This window comes from Leguminivora glycinivorella, chromosome 1 (assembly GCF_023078275.1).
Source record: "Leguminivora glycinivorella isolate SPB_JAAS2020 chromosome 1, LegGlyc_1.1, whole genome shotgun sequence".
In the NCBI taxonomy this organism is placed as follows: Eukaryota; Metazoa; Arthropoda; class Insecta; order Lepidoptera; family Tortricidae; genus Leguminivora; species Leguminivora glycinivorella.
The window spans coordinates 21,479,988-21,494,203 of record NC_062971.1 but is presented as its reverse complement, the minus strand read 5'-3'; the positions used below and the strand labels follow the sequence as shown (position 1 = coordinate 21,494,203).

The 14,216-nt window shown below is 35.6% G+C and overlaps 2 protein-coding genes across 6 annotated transcripts in view; both read left to right on the top strand.

The window, feature by feature from the left end:
• The window catches only part of LOC125236244, a 126,632-nt gene extending 124,190 nt beyond the window's left edge, over positions 1 to 2,442 (top strand). For all 5 annotated transcript variants that reach the window (XM_048143051.1, XM_048143136.1, XM_048143211.1 and 2 more), the window contains 2 exons: positions 745 to 900; positions 1,506 to 2,442. In XM_048143051.1, the coding sequence (XP_047999008.1) occupies positions 745 to 900; positions 1,506 to 1,616 (267 nt within the window). In that variant the 3' untranslated portion in view covers positions 1,617 to 2,442. The remainder of the gene's footprint in view (positions 1 to 744; positions 901 to 1,505) is intronic.
• A 7,738-nt stretch (positions 2,443 to 10,180) lies between these two features.
• LOC125225932 (cadherin-23) overlaps positions 10,181 to 14,216 on the top strand; it is a 70,015-nt gene continuing 65,979 nt past the window's right edge. Inside the window, 1 exon segment of the mRNA XM_048129768.1 lies at positions 10,181 to 10,311. The gene's annotated coding sequence lies outside the window, so the exon portion shown is untranslated.

Genomic DNA, 14,216 nt, shown 5'->3' with positions numbered 1-14,216 from the left:
AAATCTCAAGGGAAGGGGTTCTCAATTGGTCTGTTTTTTTTTTTTTTTTTTTTTTTTTTTTAATGTTTGTTCACGATATCTCCGTCGTTACTGGACCGATTTTAAAAATTTTTTTTTTGATTGAATTGATTGGTCCCATTTTTCTCAGAACCCAGTTCTGATGATGGGATCCTGGATACATATGGTGATTTTTGTGTTTTTAAAGGAACAGCATGCATTTACGTACGGAACAGTGACATTTGGTGCAGTGGAACTCCTGATGATGGTCAGAATGGAACTCCTCAAATCTGAACGGCACACTTATAGTGACTTTGGTATTTTTATAAGAACAGCATGCACTTACGTCCAGAATAGTGAAATTTGGTGCAGACGAACTTCTGATGAAGAGTGAGCCGCCCCTGGTTAGAGTTCCGTTCTGATAATCATTCTCATCTGTAAGTACTTCAGAATCATCCAAATTTCAAAATTGGTTCAGAAATGACGGAGATATCGAATAACAAACATTAAAAAATACAAACGAATTGATAACATAATCCAACATTTGAAAGTATTTATCACCAGAACCCCAAAGGAAGGCGGTTTTTTTTTTCTTAAAAATTATTCTGTAAACAATTGTCTCTCTGGTTCGTGTATGAGTCCTTAATGATTTCAGCAAAATGTGTCAAATGTGCCAATCATTCCCTTACCAGACATATTGTTCTAGATTTAAATATAGTACTTATATATTGCAATTCGGTGTTCCAGATAGTGACGGTGGAACTGAACCGGGGGTGGAACAGCAGGCTAGGTTTCAGCGTGCAAAGTCACCCGGAGTCAGGACAGAGCTACATCTCAGCTGTGTACAGTGACAGCGTGGCCGCGCGTGACGGCCGCCTGCGGCGAGGAGACGTTATCCTGCAGGTAGCTAGCTCTATTCTGACCCCGGTGAACAGCCGACCAGGTTCAGCATATTTAGCCACCCGGAGTGGGGTCAGAGCTACATATCTTAGATGCTAGCTCTACAATCTGAGCGCGGTGAACACCGGCCGTGTTCAGCTTGCACTACCTAGAATCGGAGCTGAGCTACATCTAACCTCCAATCCTCAACCTCACTGTAGCAGCGTTGGAACTGTAGCCCAAACCCTCTCACGAGTTATATTTAAGAAGTCTGTTTTCAGCACTGAGTGAGACGAATATTGAATGTAGTGTATCTAAGAACGCCCGCCCAGAAGCAGGGGGACTGTCGATTGCGTAATTTTCGCATCCCCCTGTGTTTTAAGTCGCAGGTTACTGTCCCACTGTGGCATTCCCACACTATTTTCCTATACATATAGGTTCACGGCCTTGAGTCATAAATAAAAATCAAAGCAACTGTGACCTGGGTGGCCGAGAGGATACAGGCATCTGCCGCGATTGCAGAGTACACTGGTTCGATTCCAGCCTCAGGCACTGGGGGCCTCGGTCACTTTTTCTTTTATATGTGTGATTTATTTGTTTTAATTTACGTAACTTTTCTTTACTTTCAGGTCAACGATGAAAACGTGACGTCCATGAAAACCCCAGAAGTAATAGACCTGCTGCGGTTGCTCCGTGGATCTATCTGCATCACCGTGCTGAGGCCTCCGAACCCACAGTGAACACAACCGCTACCAAACTCCAAAGAATCTTCAATATTGCGCTAGGACATGCGTTTGGCCTAAATGGGTTGGCTAATCTTTCATACCTATTTCACGCTTTTCGACTACACAGGCCAATCATTGTGGTTTTATTTTCAGTTGGCTTAACAAGTACCACGCAACATATCTCCATGATATATCTCCAATAATCTAAAATATATCTAATTGTAAGCTAAACAGATATTATGTATTTGCTTGACGTGACACTTCACAATGAAACGAGCGGTGGCTCTATGAAATCTGTTTAAAGTTCCTAAACTTTGGCTCAGAATTATTCCATGCCAGACCGAGAAACTATACATTTTTAAGAAGATATCTAACATTTAATAATACACTATTATTGTTAATAAGTTACCTTAAAGTAATAATAATAACTAATGTTAACTTGCGGAATTGATCTCCTTAGGATTCTCAAATTTTAATTGATGTTTTATGAAATTGTAACTATAAAGAATAATACGTTATAGAAAGAAAAATTATCTACCATCACACGACCAACCTTGCGCAACGAATAAAATATGAATATTATTACTCAGTGTTTTAAATAATTTTATTATCCTATATTATAAAGTTACTGAATGTAAAGTAAAGAAAGAGCATTCCACAAGATTGTACATACTGTAACATAAATTGCATAAAAGGTAGTTTGTCGTAGCGGATCCACCGTAGTCCAACGTAGCATCACAAATGGTAACTTAGCGTGTACCAGAGACGGTTGCACTGTGTGGTATGTTCGTAGCTCTGTTTAAGACTACGATCAGGATGAAAATAAACGGAATTTTTCAAAGTTATTGTATTTAAATTCGTAGCACCCTGAACACGTGCCTACGAGAGAAAAGCAGAAATTCAGGAGGTTCGGTTCTTGCCTGTGGTAAGGCTGTGGGCATTGTCGCAGTGGGCTTGTTACAGAGACAATGTGGTCAATGTAGATTATATACTTATTTATTAACTAATGCCTGGAATCTATCTCCCCCACTCGTCCTTAATGACGAACTTTACGAAAAAGAGAAATACAACACTAAAATAAATAATGCATTCAAATATTAGTTAAGTCAGCTACCCAATTAATGTAATATTGCTGACACGAAGTTAATTTTAATGCACACTAAAGTTTCCGATAGGTACTGAAAATTCTAGTCAAATCTTAATTATAATCGAAATAATCTCGTTGTAGTCTTGAATTATAAATAAATATAATGATATTGAGTAATATTAAACACGTAGAGAATTTGACAAAACTATATTATAAATAGATAAAAAGTACTCACAGAGTTATATTAAATAGATACATTCTAAATGATTTCTTATTAAAGGTGTTGTCAACTCAAAAGATTTTATCGACAAATCAACTCAAAAAATCTATTTTATTATTATGATATGATATTAGATTATAAGGTGAAAATGTAGAAATTCCTTGCACATAACAAACCTGAACGAAAGAAACAACTGATATTCTAAAATTATTGTGATGGATATGTGTTAATGTTAACTGTACATGTGACTTCTAGAGTAAAGTGTAGTTTGTTGCCGTAAGGTAAAATGAATATCTATACGATGGTTCTGCATAATCAAATACTCTCTTTATGTCAACGTGGAATGTTATCCTGTATACCTTAAATGTTCCAAGCGGCATTCAAATTGTAAACACACCATCTTGATTTATAATTACATACCTACCAACTCACAAATAATTTTGCTTGTGTTACTGCATAGTTTTAAAACAAAGATTTGTACGCACACTCTTGCACAATTAATTCATTTTATTTATGAAATATATTTTATTTGTTTGAGTTTTCTTCAGCATTCTACGTTGACGTAGAGTGATTGACTTTTGCGCATGGAGTAAAGCATATTATATTTGATAACTACTTATAATTGACAACGTTTCAAAATTTTCAATGTCCCTAAATCGAAAACCATTTCGAGATATACGCTTGTAGATCACATAAATCATTTTTTTAATTTTTTTTTCCGCATTTTTAGTATAAAAAATCTTAAAAATAGTTTAAAGGGGAAGTGACGTCAAATAGCTGATTTAGAGCTGCCACTATATCAAAAAAATCTTCCAGTTGGGATGTCACTTGAGTTTGACAGTGAAACTTATCACAGTTCGTAGCAAAGATATTTATAAAATCATGGCTTAGTCTATGATTCGTAGTCATTCACTAGTGGTTGACAGTGACACTTGACAGTCAGACATACCGGACTGTTTAAGCTGACTGTTAAAACTTTTTTTTAGGAATGATTTTGTCGTTTTCTTAGGTGTATGAAACAACACATGTGACGTCACGAAGCTGTGTCTTCTTGACGTTTGTAACTTACGCTCTTTCTGCTCGAAGCAGTAATAAAAAGGGAATTTCTCATTAAAATAGCAGTTTTTGGAAAAATAAAAAAATACGTGTATCTTTTAGCATTGAGTTCTTTCAAACCAAACAATAAAAAGTAGTACTCAAAAATATGAAATGTTGTCAATTATTTATTTTATATATTTACCCTTAACCTCGTTTCATTAATAGCACGTATACAAGAAATATAACATATAATTTAATACATTCCAATTAGGTTCAAGGCAATATGTAAAAGATTGAAAATAAATCAGCTATTGTCAAAATATTAATACCACTAAAAAGAATAAAAGGCTAATCACATGATAGTTTCACAGTACATATGGCCATTTCAATTTTTAACATAGTTGCGTAATGAGCTCATTACCTAACTAGTGCGGTAATATATACAGTAAAAGTAATAACTAAAAACAGATTCTAGCTTTACAAGTCTATGTAGCTGACTAATTACCTTCGTGCGCGATAGTCAAAGTATTGATTACGATAGACCATGTTACATAGATTAGCTATTATATTGTTTGCCTTTTTATTTTGCTCAACTAAGTATATGGTTTTAATGAAATGTAATGTATAATAATGATTCGTTTTGAAAACCCGTTAAAAAACGATTAAATTTTGTTCAGTTCGTCATACTTTATAAAAGCGTGCTTGCGTGTAACCTAATCGAATTGTACCTATATGCGTCGTCATGGCGACTGAAAAGGACATTTTACTGTATAGAAAACCTTAATTAATTGTTCATCAAACATCAGACTTTATAAAAACATTGCCCGTTTTAAAAATCTAGTACCTAGTTACCGTAAAAAAATAAGACTTTTCACGTTCAACATTAGTTTTGCGCATGGCGTGGCGTTATAGTTCAGTAAAATTAAGCGAAATAATTTAAAAATAGTTGCAGATACATATTTTAATGCAGTGCGCGATGGGCAATGCTACATATGTTGAAAAGTAAAAGTTGTTAACATTTACGGTACATTTTATCCTAATGTATGAGTTGCTTGTATAGATGTGAATGTTGCGATGGATGCCTTAAAATAAAGACTAGGCCATATTTATGTTATTGGAATGATGGAATTACTTTAAGAAAGTGTGTCAGTCAAGAACAAAAGGATGTACGATATACTTAATTATGGTACTATAATATAAAATAAATAATAATAATTTATTTTGTCTTTTATTTTTCAGTAAACGTGCATGTTACTGTGTGAAATAGTAAATTGTGCATGTTCATAGGAACATGAACATGAATTTCTGCACAAATGCTAAAATGTATATTCCATGAAATGCACACGAATGTGAGGCGTACCGGTTGGAGTACAAATTGTAATCACAATTAGATTAACCATGTTAAGGGAACATAACAATATTAACTTTCTCTACTCCCGAACTGTTATTCGCCATTTACAGGGTCGTGCATAGATCTTTCTACATAAAAGTCTATTCCCATAAGCCAGCCACCCAACGAAAAAATTGAAAACGCTTTGTTTGGCTCTGTAACAATGACAATGCATTGTTATAGCGTTACTGCGCGCGCGTGCGCGGGAAGCCGGCGAGGGATGGCTTTGGGCATCTGGCTCAAGAGCTGGCAGTGCAAACCTTTGCATCAAATCAGGAAACAGTGTGAATTTCACGAAAGTTATTCTAAGAAACTATTAAAAATTAAGTGGATGGTCGTAGAAAAAGTATTGTATGCAACGGTGTTTAACTGAGTCAAATAATACTCGTGACGTGACCTCCTTTAAACGCCAGTTGTATAAAATATCTACTATTCCAGACTTCATTTTGATAAAATTATTACTTTCTAATTCCCTTAAAATGCTTTCATGACCGCTTGTCAGCAATTCCCGTCAACTTTGTACAAAAATTAAGGGAAAAGTTAAATTTGTTTTTATTAATTCCTATTTTGTTACCAAGATTTTGTTGATGAATTGAGATTTTATTAAGTTTTATTTCGTCATTAAGGTTCTCTAGTATCTATATTTTCTTAATTAATAACAATTATCCTGTATATATCTTACGAAAGTCAAATTATATTATTTTTGTACAAAACGGGAAGGATCAATTAAAATTTGCTGACGTGGCATTGTACAAAGTTGACGGGAATTGCTGACGTTTTGTATTCGGTCGTTATTCATTTATTTTTAATTACTTATAGGTGAAACAAGTGAATTTCAATATAACATCCATTAACCGTATCGTATCTAAAGTGCAATAGTGCAGTAAGACTAATGACATACGAGAAGATCGTACAGCGTGGCGGCCGAACGGTCTTCGTGGACAGTTCTAGCCGACTGTGTCCGATGCTACTCTATCATTGGTTATAAGTACCATGTTGTTCGAAGTTATACCGTTCAGTTTAATAAAACTGCCTTAGCAACCGATTACTTATTGTGATGATTGGGTTTTGTGTCAAACTACTTAAGTATACAGGGTGTTACACCAGCTACTTAAAACCTCACTCTCCATTGATATAGGTGGTAAACAACTTTTATTATGGGCCTCCATCTAAATCATAAATAAAAAATTAAAATTTTGAAAAGCCCCCGACCGCGACCTAGTGGACCGATTTTCATGAAACATGGCTAAGAACACTCCCGACTAACACAGCTTTCAAATAAAAAAAACTAAATCGAAATCCGTTCATCCGTTCGGGAGCTACGATGCCACAGACAGACAAACAGACAGACAGACACGTCAAACTTATAACACCCCGTCGTTTTTGCATCGGGGGTTAAAATAGCTCTTATGTATATATAAAATGTTAAGATCACATAACCGAAATATGTGAATCTGCCAAATTATACTTTTCGCGATTTCGAGGTTGGTCCCATACTAAAAATACTAGATCCAGATATACCTACGGGTACCTCGGTATCACCTAATAAGACTAAGTAATGCTTTTTAAACATATAGGGATACAAATCGTTAGGGACACTGGCGATCAAATATATGAAAGAGGCGCGTTCCTAGCACACAGTCTAAGCTCGTGTAGGTGAACGCGTACTATGCTTGTATGTACGAGTGAAATATGACAAGTCGACTGTTCGCGTTTCTGACATGCGGTAACTGTGAGGTAACCGAGAGGGGGTGAGCGGCACTTTCAGCGGGGAGCGGGAGTGGCCATACTGTACGATAGTACTCTTTATTATACTGTGGTACAGGTTTACATTAGTTAGGTACAGGTTGTTTATACAAGGTCATTCATTATAAATGATTAATAGTAGAAAATAAATACCTACTAATTAATATCGCTTGATTGGAACCAGACATATTCGTTTTCGTGGGGGTCACAGTTGTGACCTATCACGAGTGCTTTATTCATGGAAACTAAAAGTAGGTAAGTAACCAGAAGCCAGAAGGAACCAAGCCTTCTATAACATCTCTCAGATTTATAATAACTCTTTCGCGCATAACCACCACACGTAACGATCATACGTGGCAGACCCCTCGCCAGCATATGGTACGTCACGGTCACCACCCGCGACCGTCCGTTGCGTCCGAGGGATCTTCGAAATGCCTGACTGCACCTGCTACCTGCTATGACTTTACTGTTGGCGTTACTCTCCCAAACGAGTAACAAACTTACTATGTTTATTGAATTTTAAACTTTATTCATGTTTTATTAAAGACCGTCCAGGCGTCCATCCCATCTACTGTACGTAGTACATATAAAAGAGGTAGAAAATTATTCCAATTTAAATCTTAAGACGCAACAGGAGCGAAAATTCTAAAATGGAAAGGAGCCTCCCTTTTAATTTGGGATTTTTAGTTAAATATGCTAGTGTTATTAACTCGATTTATCGAAAAGAAAGTGTCCATTCAGAACAACTCAGTTAAAATAAGATAGTGCGAAAAAATCTTTAAAATGGAGGTTCCGCTCTCGACTGTTTCCTCCTTCAAAACTTAATCAATCGTAACGAAATTTGAGAATCTGAATAAGAATTAAATCATCTGTGTCAGACCGTTTAGTTTTTTGGCTAATTTTTACTAATTTTGGATACCACACCTTTTTTGCGTCATAATTAATAAGGCCGTTTTTGGAAATTTTTGATGGGCTCTAGTAGGGTGGTCCTTATTTCGTCGATGTTATATTTTTCTACGGGACACCCGCTTAATGTAAAATCTACCCCTAAAAAACCAATGTAATTTTTTTTTTCAGAATTTTTAAATACATTTTATTTTTTTTTTTTTTTTATTTCAAAAATTTATTTAAAAATTCTGAAAACAATACACCCTGACTTTTCGCCCCACAACGAAAAATCGAAAAAAATAAATAAAAAAATTGCATTTTGTATGGAAGGTCCAAATTTACAAAGTGCGGTAGCGACCCCTAAAATGTATTTAAAAATTCTGGAAAAAAATTACATTGGTTTTTTAGGGGTAGATTTTACATTAAGCGGGTGTCCCGTAGAAAAATATAACATCGACGAAATTAGGAACACCCTAGGGCTCTAGCATATTTAAAAATATGAATATCAAAAAAATCAAAACGGTCCGACACAGATAAAAATAATAATAATCGGTGTTGAAAAAATTATTGCTCTATCTTCAAAAACCAGGGAGGAAATAGTCGAGAACGTTTGTATGGAGAATTGACCCCTCTTGTATCGTCTTAACAGAGAATAATTGAATTGGACGCCGCGGACCTTTCACGCGCTCGCTGCTTTTCTGCGCGATTTTCGTTTGTGTCGTTTACTTGTGAAGTTTAGCGAAAACATTGAGAGTTTTTTAACGTCTTGCTAAATTGGTCACTCTCATTTTCCTGTGAAAATCGAGAGTGGTCTTAACCTTGCTTAGCTAATATTGATTTTTAATTAAACTTCACTGCGTTTTCACATTATCCGATCCGATGTCGGATGTAGAAGGGATTCCAAAGGCAAAAATTAAAGATTGAAAAGACTTGAATGTATGGTATATCGGTTCTACATCCGATATCGGATTGGATGATGTGCAAACGCACTTAGGCATGCGGTTTCAGACACTATTTATTTATGTACAAAATAGAGGTTAAAAAAAATGTGTCAACTTAAAAATTACAAATAATACTAATCGAACGATACCTTTGAAAATTCACGTTACTTACTCCCAACAATGTTTACGGATATCTACAGCACGGATACCTATCCGTAGTGTAGGTAAACATTATTTTGCATGTTTTCACGAATAATTAGTAAATTTGCTCTCTAAAATTCGTTTCATCTACGATGAAACTTATCAATTCTTTAATGTTCATTTTTTTCTTTCAAAAATTACTGACTGTTTAATAGAGCTATCACTTTGAAGCGGAACTATGAAAGAGAGGCTACTGAACTTACATAATTGTTGCTGGCTTGTCACATTATTATGCTAATGTAATAGGGTTATGGTTAGCCGACAAAAACAAATGTGACTAACCGGTAAAAGTTTGGATTTGCCGGTTGATGTCGTTGACAGTCATGCTTGATGAATGTGACAATTTTATTATATAACTTAATAATCAATTTGTGAGTGTGCACGGGAAAACGTCCTACTTTGTCGATTGCTATAAAGCCGCTTTGTCAGCTAATTCTTAAAAAGATACAAGTAAATCTCGCCTTAATCATAACCGACAAAGTGGGACGTTTTACTAAACACACTCACTATTCAAGATCGTTACATTATTTCGAAGATATATTGTAGTAATTTGTAATTACCAACCCCAAAGTAATTAATTTTAAAAAGGCAGCGAATAGTACGTTGAGCTATTTTAATGGCGCTGATTAGAGATTCTCATATATATAGGTGAAACCTATGCAGGTGCCTTATGACCTTTGACACGACCATCGCTGCATAGCAGGACCATTTGTCTGTCAAAAGTGTAATTATTTGTACCGCTCCTTATTTGTTTCTCTCACACGTATTCCATGTTTCGGCCATTAAAGGCTATTCACACAATATTACAAAAATAACAAAACAAAATCACTATGGACCCGTTGCCAAGACGTTAATTGTTAAATAACGCTTATTCGATAAGTAGTCGATAATGTACCTATTTTCAAAATTTTTCCGTCTATCATCTATGCTATGCCCCAACTAGCACACCAGATTTTTTTGCTGTCGCTACTTATCATATAATTAATTAATCTCATGTTAATGTACCACATATTAGCCACCGTCTGCGTGGATCACGGGCCCGCGTCCACCCAGCACCGGCAGTCGACACCGACCTCCGCTCCGTTCGCACCTGTCGGGCGAAAGCGACCCGCGACCGCCCGGAAAGGAAGTGCAGTGACTGAATCATTGTTCGGCGGATTGAAAATTTGAATTTCGAACGCGATCAAGGACGAATTGGAGTAAGTTTTTTTTTCTTTTAAGTACAATTTTTGTGTGAACTGATAATGAGCTAAATTCTAGAATGTAGCATAGGTATCAATCTCATCAATTAATATTTTGTTAAATAAAAAGACTACTTAGATATTCCTAACTCTGACTCAGCCTTTCCCAAACTATGGTGGATCGTAAGCGAATGTTAAGTTGGCCCTGGGACATAAGAAGACATTCGGTCGGACTTTTAAGGACAACCGAGAGGTGGCTTCAGAATTTAGTAATTTGCGTTATTTGCGTTAAATATACGCAAAGCTATATTAAGCTACCTTTGGAAACCGCTGCTTTAGACTATTTATTATCCACCCTGACTTATACCTGTTTGTCGGTACTATTCAATGTTAAGATTTTCTGAATGTCCAAAATAAATTGACCCTCTTATTGTTTTTTTTTTTCAATAATTATGCAAATAATTTTCTTTTCTTCGAAACCTATACAACCTTATACATTAACAATAATATCACAAAGGAATAAACAAAACTAAACGAACTACCTATCCTAAATATATGTGAATGTGCACGGGTACACGTCCCAATTTGTCGATTGCCATAAAGCCGCTTTGTCAGTTTATTCATACAAAGATACAAGTAAATCTCGCCTTAATAGTAACCGACAAAGTGGGACGTTTTACTTAACACACTCACGTATTATGAATATTTTAGTCAGCATAACTAATATACGTAGATTGTACTTATTTATTACATTATAGTTTATGTTTAAATAACTTAAATGTGAGCGCATCTAGTCCCAGCAGTAATAGATCACAAAAATCTACAATGGCTATCGTACCGCGATATACAAACAAATTACAGCGTTAACTAGGCTGTAACAGATCGAATTATTAGGTCAATTTTACGACTAAAATCATCAACAGAAAGTGTCTTAATAGGGTTGCTCTAAACTAGGTACTTATTATGACCTAACATCATTAACCCCATGAGAAACAGTTTCAAGTAGCAATAACACTTTCATTTTACGAAATTAATTTGACGTAAATGATTGCATTATTATATTAATTCCAACAATGGCTGAACATGAAATTTTCTCATAATTTTATTGTTAATGTTAAACTTTACAGAGTCATAACTACATATCTGTCAATCTCAAGTTAATTGCGGTTAAGTAAAATGAAGATTTCTCTTGTATGAAAGCCGATAGAGCTCGGAATCGGTTCCTGTGATTGTTGCTATCGATTGTATTGTCAGTGGAAATCGTGGGAAATCCCAACACGTGGAGACAATAGCTTCCGAGATATCATCTTATGATAATCGGTATCGCACGGGACACATACCGACCTGTGATATAGGTATACCCACGCTTGTCACTTATAAGTAAGTATGTTGTTGTTTCAAGTTTTTAACTGCTGACAGTGGAAATTCCATTAAAATAGTTATTTGTTATACAAGGGGGCAAAGTTGTATTTTAACGCCGAGTGTGGAATTGAAAGACGAGCAAGTGAAAGGATTCTATAGTTGAACCACGAGCGAAGCGAGTGGTTCGAGAATAGAATCCTGAACTTGCGAGTTTTTTAACACACGAGAAGTAAAATACATTTGCACCCGAGTGTAACACAAAACTTTTCCCCTCACTATAGCGAGGAAACACGTGTTTTGTCCTTTAATACCAGCGGGTAAAAACGCATTTTATCCACTAGTGGGTAAAGTAATTTGACATTGAATAAAGTCAAATTATCTGCTTTAAAATTGATAAAAGTAGGTGAATCTAGTAATAAAGATGATTTACCACCTGTGGAACTACTGGAAGCAGTGATAAACGCATTTTTTGCGTTGTAGTTTCCTCGCTATAGTGAAGAGAAAAGTTTTGTGTTACACACGGGTGCCAATGTATTTTACTTCTCGTGTGTTTTAAACTCGCAAGTTCAGGATTCTATTCTCGAACCACTCGCTTCGCTCGTGGTTCAACTATAGAATCCTTTCACTTGCACGTTTCTCAATTCCACACTCGGCGTTAAAATACAACTTTGCCCCCTTGTATAACAAATAACTACTTATTAACTCTTCTCTACTATCTCAAACTTATTTTTCTGTAAATCACATTATTATAGTAATGATTTTAGTTTTTAAGGTATCGTTGAAACCAACCCTTACATTATTTCCCATGACCAATGACCGTACTGCTTACCTATGTTTTTTTTTAAATTAGCATCCAGAGCTAGTCAGCAATGGCGCCGATCGGTACATGTAATGTTTGACATCACAAATTCTTAAACATACATTAGTGTAAAAAGTACGAGAATAACAACATGAACATATTATAGCATTGTGAAACAGCGAAGAAATGTCGCCAGCATCCTTGGTACAATAACTTACGGCCCTTACGGGTTTGTTTTGGATATAAGTTAACGATTATGATTTATGCTTAGTCTTAGTTTGGACGTTTTGGTCATATAAAAATAAATGATTATTCATTTTATAAACAGTATAGGTGCAGGAGCGGCTCACTCCGCGTTTCTTCCATACGTTTCGACGGCCGCGAGTTCGCGGCCCATAAAGTTTGACAACCTTCACGCTGCGCAATAGAACTCAATGTCGCATGCAGTCCGTTGACAGGTTGCTGAGAGTGAGCCTTCTGTACTTGTACTTTTATATATTCTGTGATATAGGTAATTCCACGGAGGTTGAAGTGAATGATAACACACACAGCTAAATGAAGATTAGTACTGATTGCAAAAAAATGAATGAATGAAATGAGTGAGTGAATGCAAAAAAAAAAACGATAAGTATATTTTTGAAAAACATTATTTTTTATTGATATACTTATCATTAATGGTATTAAAAGCAGTAAAAAATAATGAACAAATCCTTTTATAAACCACCGTCACTTAGCATATCTTCATCTGATTCGTTAGGATTGATTATAAGGTTTTGGTTTTCGGTTTATCTCTTGGAAAACGCAGTTGTCAATAGGTATGACTACGATGTATTAATGAGTGCCAGTTACTTCAATCATATTTGAAGAGGTTTGATAACGAAATACCTAATAAGCAGACGCAGAGCCTAAATAGAAGTCGCGTGGCACGAATAAATTTTTGCTAAGGACAAACGATATCATTTTATTAAATTAAATTATCCGGTGAACTTTATAGTTCATATGAAATTTCTAGATCAAGAGCCCAGGCCCGCCAGACCTTCCTCAAATTCTCAAGGATGAAACTTTGGGACAATGTAGAGTTCACATCGGCGTTTAATGTGTGCATATTTTCTAGTTCGGCCCATCGGCCAATTTTTTGCTATCAAGTGATGAAGGTGAAAAAAAAAGTGCTTACTTTCCTTAAATTCTCAAGGCTGATTTTTATATATATGTTAGAGCACGTTGTTAGAAATTGGTTATCATCAATGCCAGACCGTTTCCGCCGGCCATAACTTTTACCAGACGCGACAAAGTTGGCAAAAAACGACTCTAACTTACCTCATTTTCTCAAGCCTGATTTTGATATATGATACGCAGGGACCTGTAACTAGACCGTTTGTAAGCAGCCAGACCAATCGGATGGACCCAACCATCCGCCAGACCGACTTAAAGTTTCGATATGAGCATTAGTAGAATTGAAATATTCCGGGTCTATAAAAGCTAAAAACTTGAATTTTCTACATTAAGCTACGTGTATATTGTATACTTGACGTAATAAGCGACTTTCAAAAATTTTACTTCTAAGGAAATAAAAAAATGAAAGTTTATATGTGGTGCAAGATTAATTTTAAGCTATGAATTTTATTTACACTGCGTAAGTACATGTGTATTTTATTATAAATATAACTTTTACCAGACGCGACAAAGTTGGCAAAAAACGACTCTAACTTACCTCATTTTCTCAAGCCTGATTTTGGTATATGATACGCAGGGACCTGTAACC